At 39.6% G+C, this 22,263-nt stretch overlaps 1 protein-coding gene across 1 annotated transcript in view; it reads left to right on the forward strand.

Moving 5' to 3' along the window:
- The first annotated feature begins 262 nt into the window (after positions 1–262).
- PHF21B (PHD finger protein 21B) overlaps positions 263–22,263 on the forward strand; it is a 160,763-nt gene continuing 138,762 nt past the window's right edge. The window contains exons 1-2 of the mRNA XM_026086236.1: positions 263–291; positions 575–640. Coding sequence (XP_025942021.1) covers positions 274–291; positions 575–640 — 84 coding nt within the window. The 5' untranslated portion in view covers positions 263–273. The remainder of the gene's footprint in view (positions 292–574; positions 641–22,263) is intronic.

Consider the following 22,263-nt stretch of genomic DNA (forward strand, 5'->3'; position numbering starts at 1 on the left):
GATCCGGAGAGTTAACATTGCGGTCGGTGCTTGTGTGAGTGTGTGCGAGTGTGTGTGTGTGTGTGTGTGTGTGTGTGTTGGAGAGATTAGGACGAGACTTGAATATTTATGAGCTTTGCTTGAAACTGACTCGCAGTGTTTACTTGCCTCTTTGTTCCTTACCCCCCTCCCTCCCCCGTCCACACACATCCATACATTTAAAAAAAATCCATTAAACTTGAAACAGTTTCTAATTCCTCCTTTTTTTTTTTAATATAGAAACTAGTTGCACAGATGAAGCAAGATCCACAGGTAAATGCAGATCCTTTTTTTTCTCTTCTTCAGTATTTTATCCCTGCTGTAATAAGCGCAGTTGTGTTGGGACAGCAGGATGAGAAACTTTATCAGTAAGAGATCTCATTTTGTAGTCTGCACTGAGCTTTCTTACTAAAGAGGGTGTTTTGTGTGTGCATGCTTTTGTACGGCTTCGCTGGAACGGTTTTGCCTTTGAACAATTTCTAGATCGCAAGTTTATTCATTACAGGGGTTAGTTTACACTTTGCCTTTAATATGCATCTTATTGCCGTTTTTGCAGAACGGGGATCTTAAGAAACAAATCCATGAAAGGCAATCAAGAATAGCAGCTCTTAATGAAAAACAAGTAAGGAACAGATCGATTGAGTTGTGTTTGGTTTTTCTTCTTGTTTTTACAATGCACTTTCTAAACATCCGAAAAGTGTCTGCGTTAGCTGAAAAATACCGACAGCAGAGTATATAACATCCATTTTCCTAAGCGTAAAGAGAGAAAATGCATGTTTTCAGAATGAGGTCGGATTCTTAGATGTCTTGCTGGGGGAAAGAATGATTTTAGTACTAGCAGTAAAAAGATAAGCAGTAGTTAAAACGTAAAAAAAAAAAAAAAAAAAAGAGGCGTCCATTTTGAGTTGGTCGACATGTTTTAGGAATATGGAAAATTCTCCTGTCTTGGGCTACTTTGTGCACTTCCTTGTAATGTACAGAGCAAGAGTTGGGAACAAGGAGGCTGGAGCCCAGTTTGGAGCCATTTCTGCTTTCGATTACAAAACTGATTTTTATTGATCACTTTATTTTATTTCTTTTCTTCTTTCTTTCTTTCTTTTTTTTTTCTTCCCCACTTGCCTTTCTCTTCCCTTGGTCTGATCTGACGTGTTAGCTTTTGATTCGAGTTCACTTAGGCACTTTCACTTTTTTCCCCCCTTCCCCAAAATACGGATAAAAGCAGATTAACCTGTTTCAGTAGAGGGAGGGGGAAAAAAAAAAAACGGAGGAAGGGAACAAAACAAACCAGAAACCTCCCTTCCCAGGTCCCCCGCCCTCCCCAAACTTTCTCCGTGCCGAGTGACCCCCGCGTACGCGGCTCCGCGTGTGACCCGCCCCCGCCCCCTCGGCGGCGGCGGCGGCGGCGGCGGCAGGGAGCGAAGTTGCCGGGTGCGCGGGGGCGGCGGGGGCGTTCAGCACCGCTGACAGCGTCCTCCGCCGCGCACTCTCACTCACACTCCCAAAACTATCCGCCCCCCCCCCACACACTTTTAGGACTTCCTCATGCACCCAGGGCAGTAGTGGCAGTTGAAAAAGCGGGATTGAGCCTCCCCCAGGGGTGCCCCCCGCTGATGGTGTCCCCTGACCGCGCGGGGCAGCGCGGAGCTGGCCGGCCCCGCGGCGGCGGCGGTGGGATGGGTGGCGGTTCCTGCGGAATGCAGCGGCCTCTTCAGCACCACGGGCGCGGACAGCACCCGCGGCGGGTCGGGCGCCTCCGCCCCCCGCTGCCCCCGGCGCGGAGCCAGCCCTGGGGCTGCAGCCCGGGGGGGGGGGACGGGGATGGGGGAGGACAGAAAGAAGGGGGGGCACAGGCACAATTTTTTTTTTTTTTGCTGGAGTTGTGGTTAAAGTTGAAAAGTGAGCCATGCATATATAATCCGTGCCCGTTGGAGGATGGTGATTGCATGCCACCCTTTTCCTCCCAGTTTATTGTAATCAGAATTTGTCAGCACTCTCAATTTGGTAGTGGAAGCTTCCATTTTGTGAGGAAGGGGTGTTGGTTTCTTCTAACATGGAGAAAAGTCTGCAGAGTTTGAAGGTGGGGGATGGGGCCCCATTCATGCTGAACATTACCATTTTGATTGCTTTGATGCCATTTTTGGAGGGGGGGAGGGGATAGCATACCCTACTCAGCAGAGCACAAAGATGTTTAATCACTGTATAGAATCAAATCAGATACTTTCTTTTTTAAAGCAAATCTGACACTACATGATAGCTAAGGGCTGTTAGTCCTTTTTTTGCAGTGTAAAACAGCAAGTTGTTGACTCTAATCCTACTATACTGAGTAGAGGATTTTTTTTTTTTAAACGAGGTAACAGCCTTTACTGCAACAATGCATCTTTATGTGTTCTTTCTTCAATATGGAAATAGTTTTACTGTTCTAAGTGGGTATTTAGAACATACATATGATCATTTTCCCCTGTATTGCAGCAACTATTTCAAGGCTGTTTAAATTTTTATGATGATAGTAAATGAGAAGCTATTTATTATGTGTCATGTTGGAATTTAGATAAGGCAGAGAGAGACATTTGAAAATACAGTTGGGATGTTCCGATTCAGCTCGGTGAAAAAGGTTTTTGCTAAGCTTGCACAACATTTTCTGTATAATCCAAACTAACTAGTAAACAGTGGTCACCTATTTATGACTCTCTCTTCTCATACTCTTGTAAATAAATCTATAGCCTATAACATAATTAAACGTACAATACTAAAATTCTGTAAACAGGAAATTTGGCCTAGCAAGAACAACTACTATTTTTAGGCAAAAAAAAAATAGTTTTATATTTATTTTACCAATTTCAACATCCGATGCAACAAGAACTTATAAATAAGAGACTAGGTGGTGATGATGTGGTGTCCTCTTGCTCCAGACTGCCACCTCTGGAGGTCTAAATTGAAATTTTTCTGGGGTCACAAGTGAAATGAGTTTGGAGGTCTTAGCCTTTTGTCCAAATCACAAAACCATTGTGTAACTTTTCAGACTTGGTATAAATAGTAGTTTCTCCTTGCATAACGGCTTATGAATGAACTATTAGTCCTTCAGGGCATGAAGGAGATGCACTGAAGGCTACTGCAGCAGTAGTTTGAATGCTATTGCATCTGTTCAGTGGTTTCAGGCTCTCCCTTTTGTGAGTATACCAAAACACAGAAATAAATTAAGAAAACAATGTAAGTAGGGAGGTTGTTTTTACATAGTATTTACTTTCTTTCCCTTCTAGCACCCCCCTTCCCCCCAAAGATTTGTTTAGGAACAACTGATTCATAATTCAATAATGTATACCTTTGATTGTGTATGCACTGAATACAAAAGATGCTAAAATTACATTTCAGTTAAAAGGCACATGTGGATGATGAAACAGATAGTAAAATGTATGGATAATCACATCATCCACATCTGTTATAAATATAGCAGGGGTGAGTATTATCTTTCTGTATCCCATTCTTCAGTTTCCCACTGTAGCCATTAGAATTAATGGCAAAATTTCCTTTTCTTGAAAGTTACAAATAAAGACAGAATTGAAAGACAAACTCAGCTCTTGGTGCGTGAAGTAAATGTATAAAGTAGACTTTTGTGAAAAGTTAGAATTCAATTTGAAACCTAATTAAATTTCCTCATCGTCAATGTTTCTTTTACATTGCTGGTGTAAAGAAATATGGAATTAAATGTGGTTTTAATATTTTCCCAATTGTTTCAAATAAGTATTATGGAGACATTGCTTTCATTATTTAAATGGTGTGCTTAAATCAATACTTATTTTGGCATCTTATTCAGAGAGACAAAGTTAGACTTTTGTTAGAAATTGTATCTTTTGTATACTATAGTTTTGATGAATAGTAATAGCATTTGAGAGTGGGTTACCTCTTCTTTAACAAGATATGATGTGTGAAGACTCCATTAGTTGGTCCAGTGGTTTTACACCTTCAATCTACATCACATGCAGAGCAGCAGTAACATTTTTATCTAAATTGTCAAGCAACAAGCATTTATATGTAAATAAAAGAGCTATCATAAGAGCCAGCACTGGTCTTAAAAGCACACCAAAGATGCTCCATTGCATGTGTTTCTTGCTTTCTTTATTTCCATAAAGAGTCATTAAGGGTCTTTTCATTTTAGAAAGTTGTCTCTTATTAATTAATAGATTAAGATAAACAAATAAACAAACCTTTAACCTCCAACCACAAGTTAACTGTTTTTGACATAAGTATTAGGTGGTAAGCCAGGTCTTAAAAATTAACAACGAGCTTGTGTGGGCTACTATATTTTCAACTGTGATGAACTCTGGATTCAGACAGCCTGTCCTGGAGTGCAGTAATAAAAATATGTCTTCCTGAAAGACATTATATATATGACATTCACTTTTGCACTGCCTCATTTCTTTACCATAATTTACTATCTATGCAAAAAATCAACATTAGTTTCAGGCAGACTCTTCCAAACTGTATTACTGCTGATTTGCATTTTTGGGTAATACATTTGAAATTAAACTGCTGACTGTATTTTTGCTTTTGGTGATTACCAGCAAAGCCTGTTTGTGGAAAGCATGAGTCTCCTAAAATTTAAATACACTTCTTACGCAAGTTGTTGGAAACTACTGAACTCAAGATGTCTGGTTTTGCCTATGTTGTATCTTTCTTTTGTGGAGAAAGGAGGAGATGTTTTTTAGGTTTGTTGAAACGTGCGCTGTGCTGTGCCTGGAAATGGCAGCATTGTTTACACATGTTAAAGGTGAAATTATTGACATTTGCCAAAGCTCAGTATTTCATATGGTTGGGTACTTTCAAAATTGTTGAAATAAAATAGGGGTTAGAAGTGTCAGTGAAAGCAGAGATAAAGCCTGAAAGGCATTTCCAAATCAAGTTGAACCTAATGTCAAATTCTATCCTGAGGTGCGCACACAGAGCGCTCCTGTTTCTTGTGGCAAGAACAGTATCTATGTACGTTCCAACCGGCAGAATTTGGTTGTAAGGGCCTTACCAAGCACTCACTGAAGTCAGGGGAGACAGGGTGATGATCCCCCAGGTGGAGTATGAAGCTTTCCAGTCACTGCATTGAGTCTTTAAGCAGAGACACAACAGGTATTAAGTATGAGCTTGACTTTGCTGTTCTTCTGTGCGTTGAGGCCCTGCTGACTTTGCTGAGAAACGCGAGCGACTGTAGAATCAAGTGAACTTACTGGATTAAAGTAAAGATTAGTTCTGGACTGTAATTCAGAAAGCTTCAGTTCCTCTTTTTTTTTTCTTTTTTTTTTTGCTAGAATCAACTAGTAATTTATTGGTTGCTTTTCTATCTGTGTCAAAGTGACTAAACTAGGGAAGAATTTACCTTTGCCTCCTTGGAGGAGAAACATGGGAATATAGTTTGTATAATGGCAATCCTAGCACTCTGTGCTTTCAGTCATTCTGCATGGAGATTACACGTTCATATTGAGGGAAAATGGTAATAAAGAACGTTTTCATAGAGGTGAAACACAATAGAAATATGTATACTTGTGGCTTTCTGCCTTCCATTAGGTTGCCCTTATCAGATTCATGGAAATTGCACATCTGTAATGAAAATGTGTACTGGAGAGAGTTAGAACCACCTTTTGTTTGGTAGCTGCTTGACTGGTGTGTGAAATGCTATTTTATTCTAGCATTTTTCTTTGACTGTACACTTTTCTGCACTTGTACAGTATATGACTTGGCAGGGCTAAGGGTTGAAAAGTGAATGTTACATTCATTCTAACCATTTTAAAGAGTTCACTTTGATATTTTAGCCACTTAAAACACCTGCTGTCAGAACAGTACAATTGATTTCAATTAACTTTGAATTTCTTCAATAAGATGACTCTTATAATAACTCCAGTAATCCCATGATGCCTCATTAGAGGAGCTGGCTATGATGATTATCCTTGTGATTTAGCAATTTTTTCCTTACAATGCCTTTGTCTATTCAGAAAAAGGAATTATGGCAACAATACCTTTTTATTTCACTTCTGGTCTTACAGTAACAGTACTTGCTACCTGTTACACATTGTAAAATATCTAATTTATACTTGCAGCAAACACGTATTTGTTCAGCTGTACATGATACTTTGGTAGGCAGACCCTTTCAAAGAAACTTTAGTTCCATGTAGCAACTCTGTCTCGTGGAGTTAGAATTTGTTTTTTATTTTGTAGTAGATGTTTGGACAGTTAAAACTGTGCTTTCACAGAAGTCTTTGCATAGAGCTCTGATTTAATGGGACAGATCGTCCACTGGTCCATGCCGTACGTATGGCTGATCCAGAGCCATGCCTTATACCAGTTCACCTTGTTTCAGGATCTGGCCCACTGACTTATTCTGCTTTTGGAAGAAAAGGACAATATGTCTCCTTTTTGTAGCATGATGCTGCAGGAGGGTTTTTGAACAGTGATTTTAAATCACATTTCCAATGGGATACTGCATCACTCCAAACACTTCTGGTACATTCAAGTTGAGAAAATCCCTTTTCATCTCATTTCTGATTTGATTTTCAAGTTGAAAGCATGAAGGCGTATAAAGGCACGTCAATACAGAGTTACTTTTAACTTTCCCCTCTATGCCTTTCTCTTTGTGATCAAAGATAAAATATGCAGCATTTTTACTTGATTATAGAATGATATCTCCTTCTCCCCTCCACCCCCCCAAAACAAAATCTGAGGCATCAACACAATTTGTAATCAATAGAGTTAAAGGGTAGAAGTTTGCAAATCAATAAGACAAGGCCATGGTAAATGGTGTGTGTGTGTGACCATGGTGTCAAGAAGGGCAATTTGTACATGCATAGTAGTTGGAGGTAAAGGAAGTATAAACATGTGCTGCAAGTTTAAGATAAGAACAAAGGAAAACAAAAAAAGAATTGGACTAATTGAAATGCAAATTTGTCTTTCTACCATTAAAGTAGACAGTTTTTTCAGCTTAACAGAATCATATTTGGTCATATCCAATTCTCCTTGTTAAATCACCTTAAACACACTTCCCTTATAAGTATGTGTATGTATGTATATCTTTTTTTAAACTTAAGGTGGTGCTACTTTTTTATTTGGAAATGTTCTTCTTGAGACAAAATGTACTTCCTTAAACATGCTTTCTCCCTCTCTCTCTCTCTCTCTTTTTTGAATCAGCTACTTATTGTTATGTAGTAGCAATTTCCAGAGTGTCATATGAAATTGCTGATGCGGCTTAGTTCTAGCTACAACCTGCTACTGCCAATAGTAAGCATCTATTGAAATCTAATATGTACTACCGGGGCTTTTTTTTTGCACATGTACAGGCATACCCTTCTGGTTAATATACAAAGACGGTGGAAAAAATATGAGGATGTACTTTATTTTTTTTAACCCGTGGAGGAGTTAAGTGTATACCCCAGTTTAAACTACAAAATCACCTTTTTGTCTGAGTGGAAGTAAACCGGAGAACTGGCCCTAAATGTGGCTGCAGTAAAATCAAAACAATAAGTGCCTGGGAACTTGGTAGCTATGACGGGTGGTGCTGATTTGAGTGTTTTGAGAGGCAGTGTTATTTTCAGAGTTGGAATTTAGTCCTGAGAGCCTGGGCGTTGAGGCTGTGGCAAGAACAGTGTGTTTGCCTGAAAATTTGTCTGATTGCTTACATTTAATCAAGAGAAGCATATAATTGGTCTTGAAACCGAAGTTAAATCTATATAATATATAGGTCATTTTCCTTTCTAGATAGACTTAACTTGATCGTGTTGGTACTTTGTGATGCAGCTTATCTCTTATCCAGACAGAAGGCATGGAACAGCCTTTCTGAGGAAACTCAGCTATTGATGATAGATCTTACAAGGTTACAGAAAGTAAAAATGTATATTATGTTTTGATTAACATGAGTCAAGTGAGAATCACTGATACTTTTGACATGCAGCAGAGATTAACCTGCATTTTCCTTAATTTTCCATTTTTCTGAAGCACTTTGAATTGGCTAGGCTTGCCGGAAGATTTATTGGTGAACTGAAGCTTTTCTAAGAATGAAAAAGATGAGAGAAGATTCCATTCTCAGAAATGTAGAGATTCGAGTGTCTCTGTGTGTAAGTGTGCTTATGTGTGTGTGTGGTTGGGTGTGAGCATAAGGTCTTTCTCTTTGATATCATTCAGGCAGAAAGCCAATATGCGCATGTAAATGAGCCTGAAAATGTAATTAAAAATATATACATACTGGGGACTGTGATACAGAATTTAATATGAGATGCAGGTTACAAAGTGACAAGTAACATTTCCTATATAATCACTGATACTAACTCTGATATGTGATTTATGCGTCTCATGTGTTATTAAGTACCCAACAGATAAATACTAGAATTATTTCTTAAGATATAATTTCAACACGAGTGAATGCAAAATGTGGTTTGCCCTTTCTTTCCCCCCAACCAAAACCAAAACCAAAACCAAAACACACTTATCATGAAAATGTAGCCACAGAGAGTAAAAGTATTTTACAGAAGGTCAGATAAAGATCTCTCTGATAACCTGTCTTTCCTGGAAATGAAATGTGACAAAATAGACTTCTTCATGTCATTAATATATTACGATCAAGGAAATTCTGCAAATTGTTAACACACATTTAGAAACTCACGCGCACGGATAGGAAAAGATAAAGATTGCCAGGTGAAAAACATAAACAATCTTGGCCCTTATTTCAGTGTAGATAGCTTTGTTTTGCACATAAAAGCTTACATAAGAGGTATCTCAAAAAACGCCCAACTTGGGTAAAGAAGCCTGTTTTCTTTGTCTAAAAGTATTCCTGTCTGTGCTAAAAGTTAGGTTAGATCGCTGGATGCAAAACCTGACATTTCTGCTCTCCAGCTTAGGGGCAGCTACATTGAAAAGCTTTATTTCTCATTTAAAAATACAAGTGGAATCCAGATGTATTTCTATAAACAGCCCTGTAGCCCATAAATATATACAACCTAAGCCAGTGTCTTATTTACGTTATTTTATTAACATTCTTTGCTGAGTGGGCTTGAATGGAGCACAATCTCTCATATAGAGGATCTAATTATAAACACAAGGGACAGAACCAAATAAGCAGTCTTTAAAGGGAAAAGAGTCTGGCAGCTTTGTTTAAAGTGTCCTTTAATGAACTTCTTTAGCAGCTTGTATCTTAGCAACACATTTTATTACATACCAGTGCGGGAGAAGCAGTTTGCAGATGGAGTTGCACACAGTAATTTATTTCCCCCCCCCTTTTTTTTCTCTCTTCTTTTTTTTTTTTTCTCTCTTTTCCACTTCTCTGTGGTGACTCAACTGGAATGTGCAGACTAGCTTTTCCAGCACTGATAGCTCACTCCACATCCCTGATTGGTTCATTTGTATCTGTTCTGTTTTGTTATGTGATGAAAAAGGCATTTAGTATGGTAAATGCATAGTGATTTTGCTTGCTCTTGGAAATTCAGATATGACTCTTTTGAATAGGCGTGGGCTTAAATTAAAAACAAACCAAGCCTCTTTCAATGCACTTTTTTCCGTGTCTGCGTTCCACTCAGTGCTAGTCCACATTGCAGGCACAGATTAGTTTCCAGACTTGTAGGTTATTTACTCTTAGCTGTTACAAGGGGTAATTTTAATCTGTCATCTTTTGCTCCTCTAAAACTGATTGGAATATAGCACTGACAGGAATACTTGCAATCTTTTTTTTTTCTTTTTTTCTTAGACAAAACCTGCCACTTAAAATGCAAATGTATCAAAAAATAGCTGTTTTTTATAAAACCAATAAAAATAGTGCACTGCTGTCACTCTTTCAGATGACCTGTGGTCTTTATTTTTGTAGAAAGAAATACTTTTTATTCTTTGCATTATTGTTTACAGCCCCGTCTCTGCATGTATGTTTTGAGTGAAGAACTCTGTGAGTAGCTCTTTTCAGTAGGGTCTGCTGAGGAGTGAGGTACTACTGAAGATGTGTACGAGTGACAGAATATAGACTTTGTTGTTTTTTCTTGTAAATTAAATGGAAAAATGCCTTTTATGAGCAAACTAAATACCATTCAGTCCAATTTGCATTTTCTGTCAGCTAGACAGGTGTAAATTCCAGAAATATATTTTCCTCTAGTTCACTGGACTTACCCAGAGTTTGCACTGATGTGATAAAAATCAGAATCTGGTTAGAGGGAGAAATGTAGGTGAGAAGAGGAGGGGGAGGAGGAAGGCCATCCAAAGTGTTAAGAGTACCCAGAGAAGATTGTTGACTTAAAAACACTGCTTTTGGGGGAAGGTTTCATTAAACTTCCTCTAGCAACTGATAGGTCAGGCGTTGATATTAAAAAGACAAAAAGCATCCATTTCATAAAGACCATCAGTATTTGCAAGTAGGTAGGAGATGGTTTTTGAAAGAGATGGAATTGTTTATTTCCTTAACATTAGTTTAATGTAAATGTATTTCCATTAACTGGCAAGCCTTTATGCTTCTCACAGAAGTTTCTTTTCATACCAAAATATGCATGGATTTGACTCCAGTTTTCTGCTTCCAGTATGTCAGGCAGCAGTCTGTCTGTTGTCGCTTTTGGATTTGCAGTATCTGTCTTATCAGGAGCTTAAAAGAAGTCCTCTGAACTTTAAAAACAAAAAGTGTGCAGTAAACGGAGGGGTAAAAGACACAGTCCCATCTACTTTTAAAATACTGTGATATTGGACCCGAAACGGTAGGATGTCCTCTGAAGCCCAAAGCGATTAAGTTGCCATGTGATTAACTTATTCTTTTCTTTTGCAATTCAGTTCACTGTTTATTAACTTAAATTGGATTGAAAAAACTCTAAGCTGGGGAATGCCTCAGAATCTTGCACAATCACCAGGATTAATAATGACAGCCTGAACTGTCGAACAAGCTAAAATCATAAAATTCGCAATATTGCTAGACAAAGGAGTTATATGTTTTTCTGCAGCTGTATTGGCCATAACAGAAGGGATCATCAGTTTCTGGTCTCACCATGAGAAATAGTACTTGCACCATGCAAAACATTTGAAGTCCATGCCTCCAGGTCATTTATTTTATGTTGTAGTGCTGGGAATATTTAAGTGAGGTGTAAAAGCAAGAGATTTAACATATTTAGAAGCCTCCTCTGCAAATATTGCAGTAATGAAGAACAAAATGAAGCATTTAATTATTTTCCTAAGATATACAGTACCTCAAGGAAACAATTAGGAACCTGTGTATCAGATTGGCCAAAATTAAACAACCAGCTTGAATTGTGCTTTTTGTTTCAATAAAGAAAGAAAATATTGTTTTTTTCCAGAAGCACAAACATTTCCAGAAACTTCTTTAACCCTCTGAGCAATAGCACTGCAGCTCATTACAGAAGTGCTTTGACTAAGGGAAACTTAAAGAAACTTTCATCCCCAGATGAAGCAAAGACTCATTTATAAACAATGAGAGCAGGAACAATAGCAAGCTGAGTGCATTCTGCATGAATAATATAACTGAGGGTTGTGAAAAGCCTATGATTTTAGTATGCCAAAGTCCGTGTGGGAGTGCAGCATTCAGCTGATTTTTTGACATTGGAGACTCATCCCTTCTCTCCCCCACGTGTATGTGCAAACATACACACACAGAGGACTAGCAGGGATGATTAAAGAGGGAAGTCATCAGCAACTCCTATGCAGTGATGTTGAGACTCAAGTGTAAATTCATAAAACTGATGGAACTCAGGCTGAAATCTAGGCCAACACTTAGCTTTGATGCATGCCTTAGGTAGCTGGAGGAAAGGCTGAAGACCTGATTTAAGATATAGAGTTTGAGTGTCAGCCTTTATTCTTGGCTGTGAGTATGATTTTCTTTGCATTCAGGAGTTTTAAGTCAGAGAGCTTACAAGGCCTTCAGTATAAAAACACATTTCTGGCACCTTCAGATGTATCATTTTTATTTATGAGCCTAAATCTGGATTTAAGCTTTGGATTTCAGGCCTATTGGTTGAAAAAATTTGGCTGTGCTTGGTTATTTTCCCTTTTTTTCCCTTTGCATTTACTTAATTAAAGTCATTCTTCTAAAGGTGCTGGACTGTAAGCTCTTCACATCAGAAACTCTCTTTGTCCTGTGTATATTCAGTGCTTGGCTTAATGAGATTTTATTCCAGGACTCCTAAACAATGAGATAATGCAAACACTGAATAATAAATCAAAGGCAACAGTAGCTGAAGTTCAGCCATACCCAGTGGCAGAATGAACTTTCCCCAAAATTCATCTTTGAGTAGTTTTGCTAAACATGCTACAAATACAGAGCAATCATGCTGGAATTTTTCTAGCTTAGGCTGGCTGAGGTAATCCACTGCATCTACTGTTATGGATTTGCTATCATATAAAGATATTGCTAGTTTTATAGAAAATATTAGATATAGTTATTTTCATTTATAGTTATATTTTATATAGTTTATAGTTATATTTCATATACTATATTTCATATTTTATTTTAGATGTTTGTATCATATGACACGTTTTAGTTTTACTAGTGTTAGTTGAGTTCAAGGCTGTGGGCAAAACCTTTGTCCATCATTACTGTTTCTGATAGTCTTCCATTTTGCTTCATCATTTTTTAAAAGAAAAAAAAAAGGTATCCCTGTTTGCTTCATCAGCCAGATTAAGTTTTTGTAGATTTGTTGGGTTCAGTTGAGCTGTGACTGTTGATACTTCCTGAGAATCTGGGCCAGATTGGCATAACTTCCCCCCCACAATCCCCAAATTACTCTTTCTAAAAAAGTCCTAAATCGACCAATCAGCGATATGATATACGACTTGATCCCTAAGATTCTTATTCTTTATTTAAGCTAGTTTCAACTGAAGCCACTGTTAGTTTGCTAATGGTCTCTCCATAAAGACTGTGCAAAAACTGAGGCTAAACCTTTGGATTTTGACATCATTTGCAGTCATTTCTTTAAAAAGTAGCTTTAAAAAATGTTCTTCTTCCAGAAGAAAGTCCATATAACAACTATCTAACTATTAGTACATATTTACTTGACAATTCACCGTTGCTTGGAAAAGCTCTTGCAGACTGTCAGATACTTGTGTATTCATCAACTAGCTTCTGAGCAAGCTATCATGTAAATGCATAGTTATAAAGTTTTTAAAATGCATAGTTCTCACCAGATCGGACAAATACATGACCTGAGATTTATTAAGATGCAGCTTCTTGACATGACAGAGCTTAGAGCCTTTATGGTCTTTTGGGTCATGACCCACTGAAGAAATTTTACCTTCCCAGGTCAAGGATCCATTAGGTAGGAACAGTTCCTCCAAAATCATTACACTATTATCAGCTTGGACAGACTTCAAATTAGCATTAATGAAGTACTGGTCTTCTGTGGGAGATTTGGTCTGAAATGCTGAATGTGCGGTGAATCAGTCTTACACAAAAATTACTTGTTTGCTTTACAAGCCCATCCAACCTTATTCTTAGAGAACTATCTGTCTTCCACACTAAGAGCACCCCAAATGTCTTTTTTAGTGGAAACGGCTTAGAAGGAGAAGTAAACACAGAGGTTTATGCTTCAAGGGCTGGATTCTGCCAAGCACAAGGAATTTGGTCTAAGCACCCTTCATATTTTAAGGAGCAAAACTCCCTTCCCCTAGCAGGACAGGTTTCCTGACTGTATAGACACCGCACAGACACACCCAGAGAGCAAGAGAAACAGGACTAAGAGTTGATGTCTAGGGTAAAGGCACGGTTTCCTCCTCCCACTTTTCCTCCTTCACCAGAGGAAATAGAAACTATCATTTTAAGACTAATATGCTAATGAAGATAGGCAAGAATTCGGTTCTGCAGGTTTGAGACTAGATGGGGTATTAAAATGGGGATTGGTATTCCTTTGCATAAGTTTCAGTTTTACTCTGTTTATTTGCCTGAGGTTGATCCATTTCTGCACAGAACAAAATTTTGCTGAATGTGTACTTGGGAAATGTGTGGAGAGTTGAGTTTTGAAGTGACTCCAATCAGTTGTGGTTGGAATTGTCAAAATCCTGTGCATTTCTTAACACTAATATACTTCATCTTTTTTTTGATCATCAGCTATAACTGGAGCTATGATTGATTTTCTTTACTAGAGTGTCATTACTGGCCTTTCTATATTCTGATGTCCATGTTAATGCTATCCGAGTAGTGCTAGTAACCATCTAGTGAAAACTGCCCTTCTGTTAGTCACTGACACTTGTGTTGGCTCCCAGCAGGCTTCCCACCTTTCTTGCTTGGCCTTGGTTCCTTCATCCTGAGGGATTTTTGTGTTGAAATGAACTACATTCTTGAGATAAGATATTCTTTTTTTTTTTAGTCTCTTGGAGTTTGTAGGACAATGATGGCTATATCCACATAAGCAAGTAGTGCAGCACAATAGGAGCAGATGTAGAGAGCAGAAGAGTTGATGCTGAGGATCTGGTGTCCTCAGCACTGTGTGCATACTGGGGGCTCAGGCTAGCTCTAGTCTGGTCCTGTGGACCGAACGTCCATGACTGCTTGCAACACATTAAGTATGCTCCAGAAGTGTACTTTTCTGTTCAGTTTAATCCAGAAGGAATCTAGTTTGTCTACTCCAAGACAACTTTGTAGTATGAACCAAAGCACAGGAAGGTTGGAGAACTGGGAGATCTGCTTCAAAAGTGAACTCTTGATTTGAAAATAGTAATTAATGTGGACTTACCAATAGGCATTCCATGTCAATTCTCTTACGCTGAACACAGCACCAGTCCAGCCCTGCCCTTCTGTCCTTGTAGGAAATGGTGCCACGGAGCATGGATGGAGGGGGAGGCAGGAAGACAGCTGACCTCCTGGTGAGCATGGGTGCATTGACTGCATCCCTTTCTATTCTGCATGCCAGAAGGACATGGAATGAAGAACCAGTTCCTATTATCTTTTCCAATCTATTTTGGCTGCTAGAAAAGTTTTCCAGCCCTGAGCTCTGGGCCACTTCAGGTCTAATGGGATTGTGAAATCCTGCCTAAGGATTTTATTTTCTTTATTTCAGACATAGGGCCTGTACCTCACTTTGGCAGGGAGCAGTCTCACTGAAGGGCAGGGCCTCTCTTCCCCAGCATAGCAGTATTTTGAGCTGCATTCTGCAATCAATTTACCTATGTTAATGGAAGTTAACATCTGTGAATTTTGTTGCCTTACTTGGATATGATATTAGAGGGACACTTTGAACTTTCTTACCTTTCCTGAAGAATGTGTCACCAATTCACTTTTTCAGTAGGAAATATTCCCCTCCTTTTCGGGTTCCCCAAGTTTATAGCACTGCCTAGTACATGAGAGCCAGAGAAATTAATGTGATTCATAAACACAGGTAAAAATTGCTTGGCCTAATTTACTCTTAACATTTTGTTCACTGTAGAAAATTGAGTGAACAACATCAGTGGAAGAAAGTGTGCTAGTGCCTAGAGTTTTTTAATATTAAATAATATTAGCTGTTATAAAACAAGGGAGCAAATGGGTAGTCTCCCAATATTCCTTTAAAAAAATCCCTTACCATTCTTTCACCAAAAACTTTACCACTGCTGACCTTTAGCACTCCCAGGAGCTGTGTAAGCAGCCTGACCAGGGCTCGATATGCTGATGGAGCTTGCTCTGACCAGGCTGGGGACTATGTAAGTTGGGTTAGGCTACACTCACTTAATGATATAAAGGTTGTGCTGCAGTGTAACCGACTACTCTTTTTTCCCAGCAAGTGCTCGGATGCCACAGAGACCTTATACAGTTCTTGCCTGACATGCAGTCATGATGTCAGGATGTTTTTCAGTGGCATGGCAAGCCTCCTCCACAGCAATGAGTCTTCACCAAACACATGACTACACCATGTAGTTAAATGTAGGCAGTGTATGCCAAGGGATTGGTGTACACTGGTGTGTTCGGTGTGTGCAAATGTTTCTTTAAAACTTGGTGTACATGGTTTCGTAAAAGTAAATTGTACAGGTGGCCTCTTTCTGCAGCTGAAGGTTGGGATTGCGTTAGCCACAAATGAAGGCTGGGATTGCATTAGCCACAAAGCAGTGACAAAAAGAATGAGGTTCTGGAGCAACTTTCCAATCGAGGAAATGTGAGCAAACAACTGGTCTCGGAGAATTGTGGGGAGTCTGTGGCAGGCAAAGGTATGGGGAGGCTTGGCTGGACACAGAGGGAGAAAAAATACAGCAGCCGCTCATTTGGAAGTTATAATGTTTTGAACCATTTCTACAAGATACAGAAAAAAATCTTAAGGGATGCAAGTGTAAACAAACATGTTACCCCATTTACTGCATATGGGGAGTCTGTTCCAGCTATCCTAAATTTCCTGATACATGGATGTTTTTGTTATATTAAGAAACTGATTGCTAAAGTCTTTTCTATTGAGTCTTACCATATCACTCACAGGAGTGTCTTTTTTAAGACTACCTGAATATATATTTTTTTCCAAAACAGAGATTGCTGACTTGGTTTATAGGACAGTTAGAGTTGCTATTCTCACAATAAGTGCACATGTTTCTGGCATTCCACTTTTCCATATCATTTCAGTATTTGGAGGAGCCTTGAAACATTTTTTTCCCAAGTGCAGTGTTGCCCTCCTCTACTAGGGGGGTAAAGAGAGGGCTCCCTGCACATGCAGAGCTGATGGCATCAGTTTAAGTTCTGACACTGGTATTTCTTTTTTGCTGCCAGGAAGCACCAGAAGATGGCATGGTTTGTACAGATGCATGCCTGAAAGTGAGTGAGCTTGTGAAAATGCTATTAATAATCTTGGGGAGGGTGTTAAACACTGCCATAAAGAAAAGCAGTGACATGCAGTATTTTAATCCTTATTTCTCCTTTATGCCAGTAAGGGACAGCAGTGAAGTCCAGCCTATCCTTTCCTGAGTTTAGATGGCCCAAAAAGGGGGAGGGGGAAGTGAAAAGAAAGAAAATGTGATGTAATCTTTGTGCAACATAAATAGAAAGGTCAGCCTGCCTAAAAAGAGTATTGATGATAACTGGAAGAGGCGGCACCTTCTCTCCTGAATTTTGACGTAAAACTTTTCGTATCTCTTTAAGAACTGGTCAGTTCAGCCTTGAAAGGCACAGACTGATCCCTCCTGCTTCCCTTCCCTACTCCTGATAACCAGAAAAAATGCTGTGAGGACCACCTGGGATTAACATACTATTTTACCATCTTCAGTACAGTGCCAGAGTCTGCTAGCTTTTCAGATTTAGGGTGTAAAGTTTGGTGGTTGTTTCGTCTGAGTGATCCTAACATTAGACAAGGTAGGTGCATATTTTAAAAATATGTGTTTGTGAGGTTCTGGAGTATTAGTAGAATCCATCTGGCCTCCTGACATTTCCACTGGAGGAGAGCAGGGGACAGCCACCCCTCGCACTGCCCTTCTCTGTGCGCAGGGTCCAAACCCTCAGCAGAGGGCAGGAGATCTGGCAGAGCTTTGCCTTGTTGGGTCACTGTAGCTTGACCAACGCAGGTAGTAATCTGCTTTTTACAAATAGGGCCAGAAAGGAATTTGCCTCCTTCCATGGGAGGAAGGGGAGAACAGGAGAGGTGCTGGGTAAGATGTGAAGGGACAATCTGCTTTTAATTTCACTTTAATGAACTGAGCCAGCAGATAAACACTTACCGTATCTTTAGGTGTTTGAAAAACCCAAACAGGCTGACTACTAAAAGGCAATAACACGTGGGCACATTTGAAGGAGGAAATATTTCTTTTGATTGAGTCTAGAAAGAAAAGGATTGCCTATGTTTTACTGGACCCAGTTTGCTTTCACTCAGCTGAAACTGCATATTGTATAAGTTTTTACCAATTTAATGCAATGAGATATCAGTGCAGCAGTTCATTGAGACCATGGACTAATTAGTTAATATTTCTCTAGCTTTCTGAAAGTGTAAAGAACTATGGATATATAAAAAGCTACACAAGTTCTTAGTTAATTAGTGCAGGTATGAATTTAGGCAGAAGAAGATGCCAGCTAGACCAATCTCGCCTTCTCCAGTACTGTAATTGCTTCAGCATGTGGCAGTGTGTGCGTTGCTGTGGCTGGTAACTACTGTACTATAAAATTCACGGTTAGAGGGGAGAGGACCTAGTTACTTTGGTCTTTTTTATCATTGGCTATCCAGAGACTGACACTGACCCTTCATCTTTAGGAGCTGGTCGGGTTCGACTCTGTGATTTGGTCCTTCATTAGTTTTTGAGATGGAGAGCTTCAGGCAGAGCCTGATTCTGTGTTTGTCAGGGTTACCTCTGCAGAAGTTGGTGGACATCTGTAATGTGGAACTGTTTTTAGAGTGACCACAGTACCTACAGGGGTACTTGAGACTTGCTTTGTCTTCCTGTGCTGTTTTCTGCAAATGGGACATGTGATGTACAAGGACATCTGGGGACGGTGTCATATTTTCTGCTGGCTTAAAATTTTCTGAAATCAGTACATCTATACTGGTGGAGAACTTGACTCGGTATAAATAAATGTGGGATTTTAACAGAGCTATCAGATAAGTGCACTCAGTTCACTTCTTTTTATCTCATGTGAGGTGCTGGCTTTCATTTGCTATAGCAACCGGACTATATTCTGATGCAGCTGTACACATAAGCACACTGACTTTCAAAGGCGTATAGTTGTTTTTTTCGTGCTAAAGCGAAGCATGTGTCTGTTTGACAAAGAATGTGTGTATGTAGAAGTGTAAAGAGGCAGTGATTTCCCTAAGTTGGTGACCACAGCCTTCAGGCATTGGATAATTATTCTAAATTTATTTGGAATAAGTAATCTTAAGTGGGATCTCAAAATATCTGTTAAGGATGCTGGAGCTTCCTGAATGTTGGCAGGTTAGGAAAGCTGACAAGTCTTTCATTTGTCAATTTTTTTCCCATATCTTTTCACAATCTGAAGGAGCCCAAGACAGGCTCTTTCCTTCTGGTTTGATTGGACTAGTTAGTAGCTGGAAGTAAACATGTTGGATCATTCTGGAATTTTATATCTCTGCAGCATTATGTGAATCACTTTGCGGATGGGATGCTTCCAAGTATAAAGAGGCTAAGGATGATGTAACAAAATGTAATTTTGAAATTGAAACCATGCTAACCACTGTGGGGGGGAGAAAACACTATGCATATATAAAGCTACCATTACGGGATTAGTCAGAAGCTGGTAAGGAACGCAGGGGCTCGGGTTTTGGATGCAGTTCTGCATCTGTAGTGGCATTGCCTCTCCAGCATGCTCTTTGGTGTATGCTTCATGACATAAGGAATAGTATAGTTAAGTGCAGCTGTGCTCAGAGAAGTGTCAGGGTGTACAGCGAGACGTTTCTTGCTCGACAGATTTTCTCTTTTGCTGTGTAGCTTAATGATGCAGCATTGGATTTTCAAAAGCTCTCAACAATGGTCTGTACTAGCTCTTGCTGAAGTCAACAGGAGTTTTACTATTGACTTCAGCTGAAGCAGACTAAGTGCTTCTGCGGTGAGAGCTTTTGTTGAAACCCAGCTTTAACTACAATCCTGTGTGTAAGTTGTCCCAGAAGGGACTGATCACAGCAGCACCTGCAGTCCCTGTCCTCAAGCCCTTGATCAGTGAAGTTCTTATCTCCAGTGGCAGCCTTAGTCCAGCAGCCCCCAGGATTTGCTGATTGGGAAGGGACAATAGATGGTAGGACTGATGCTCATTAAGCTACACTAAATTTGTAGCAACTGCCCAAGGAACATACTCAAAAGTGACTTTTTTTCCCAATTGCCTTTAACATTTTTTTTCTTTCCAGACTTAGTCTGTGCTGTAGTCACCAGTGAAGACTCTGAGCTAGATCCAGACCCTTTCAAAGTCGATTGAAAGGTCCCTGACACACAGCATGGACTCGGTTCCACTTCTTCACCAGTTAGACTAATTCTTGCTGCCTTCAGTGGGCAACAGGTCAGCCTCGCTCTCCTTGGTAGCTGAGACAATATAGATTTAAAATGGGGAATATATATTTAGATTCACTCTTGGAAATCCTCAAACATCCCAAAGAGTTTGGTTCAGTTTAAGAAAAGCCCCAATGCTAATGCCAGAGGCCAAGAAGTGACCTGAAAGGTTCCAGATGAGGGTAAAACACTGGTGCCACAAAGCAAAGGAAAGCGAAGGGAGGTTTCTTCTGATTTGGGAACCTGGCGTCAGAATTTGTTCTGCAAACAGATGTTTCCAAGGCCAAGTTATGCATGTGTGGAAATGGGATTATAATAGGTGTTGTTTGCCTCTTTAACAGGCACTGCAGGAAGCTTTCTGTAATATTGTTGACCTTCAAAACACTTTGGAAACATTGCTCAGTTAAATCAGGCTGCCAGAATGGTGTGAGTCTCAACTCACTAGGCATATTTAGCTATGGTTATTTAGGCCTAATGGTTCCTACATCATTTTTGCTTTCTGAAATATATTGTTCTGTGAGTATAAGAGCTATGGAAATTGGGTTTCCAATGGTTTTGTGCCTCAGGATTGATTGATCTTGGTGCTTAAGGAAGAGGCAAACTCTGATTCAAACTTTTGCAGTGACTGGGGCATACAAAGTTGCTCTCAAATACGGATTCTCTAGCGCCTAGTGAGGGGTGACGTGTGATGCCTGACCTTCACTTCAGTTAGGCCAACTGTTTCCTCTACTGAAACTCCTATTTTCATGAAGCTTCTTGGTACTTGGAACTTTGTATCCTTAGGATCTCTACCCTTTTGTCCAGTTTTGTTGAAATTGCACTATTGGTTCAAAGCCACTGAACATACACAGGCATTGTAATTTTGTGAGTGTTACTTCCTTAGGAAATGAGCTTTATTATGTTTTTATTAAAATATTGTTGATACAAATTCATTTTCTTTGCTCAGCGTTACCTAACAGGTTCATTGCCATCCAGTAGGAGTTGCAGGTTTTTTGAGCTGAAAAGATGCCCAGCTGTTAAGGTTGCTCTAAGTAGCTTGGTGTCCTTTCCAGCTGAGTATGAAGTCTTTGCACCCCTTTCAGCACTAGTAGCCAACATCTCAGCTTTCCTGTTGACTTCAGTAGGAGGTAGTGGCATCCAGCAGTCAGAGGAATGGCTGAGCACCCTGCTTTATTCCTTCACAGAGGCGTGGGCTGGCTGCGCTGCCCAGAGGAGGCCGCCCTAAGAACTTCACAAATGAAGCAAAACTCTTTGAAAATGTGTAAGACTTTGGTTTAATGTCATTATTTACATGCAGAAGGGCATGCCAGGCAATGTTATGGCACAGCTGCAATGTGCTGCAGGTGCAAGTCTAAAGGACTGTCTGTTCTTCAGAGAGTTTAGTTTCCTACTTAGTCCTCAAGGTAGCAGCTAATTCTGAGTAAGGGCAGCAGAGCAGTTGATCACTTGGTAGCTGGCTACGGGCTGGGTAAAACTTAATCTGTTGACTCACTGGCAAAGATAGGGAAGAACAAGAAGGTAAAGAAAGGCCCCAGATTTGACCTGACTTGGAATGAATATTCTATTCAAGTGGCTAGCTTGTTGGCTTGGGGCTTTGGAAACCTCAGTTCAGTTCCTTGTTTTGGTGTTTTCTTCCTGTGCATATTTTGGCAGGTCCCCTCTGGCACCTGAGCCTCCTTTCCCATCTCGAAGACAGAGGCAGCAGATCTCCCTTGTTTCAAATAGTCATGATAGCACTTTCAGAATAAATATCTTACAGATTGCCTAGCTATTGTTGTTTTTGAAGTGTATATGCATTTATACATATAGATTATATAACTGTAATCTTGCCACGGTTATATAAATATTTACATTCAAAGATACCTAAATTCAAAGATATCTAAATTCAAAGATATACAACTCAGAAATCCCAGAGAAAGTGAGAATGTTTTCTCTTTAAAATACAAAACAAAGCCCTTCTTCCCTACAATATGGTACAACCGCACTGTTGTTCACTGGCTTTTTTCTAACAGTAGTCTTGGGGAAATATTTGATGAGAGAGCTGAAAACCTGGTGGACTAATTCAGGTCAAAATATTGTTGAGAGGTATTTGTATATTCATGCATCTGGAAAGGGCCAAATGAAGCTAGGAGAAATTTTTTCATAGCATTGCAGACCCAACAGTTCTAGAAGCCCTAAAAGAAACCCTGTTCTTCTGATTACAGTTCTTTCTGTCACTGAGATCGGTGACAAAACTTCATTTTACTTCAGCAACAGCACAAGTACTATCACAAACATTCACATTTTTTGGGTGCTATTTTAAGTGAGGATGTGGCCACTTCTTATCTTGCCCTGGCATGGTGCCCCTGCAGTGAGGAGATCAGCCAGTTCAGG

Source organism: Apteryx rowi, unplaced genomic scaffold (genome assembly GCF_003343035.1).
Source record: "Apteryx rowi isolate R43461 unplaced genomic scaffold, aptRow1 scaffold_689, whole genome shotgun sequence".
Lineage (NCBI taxonomy): Eukaryota > Metazoa > Chordata > Aves > Apterygiformes > Apterygidae > Apteryx > Apteryx rowi.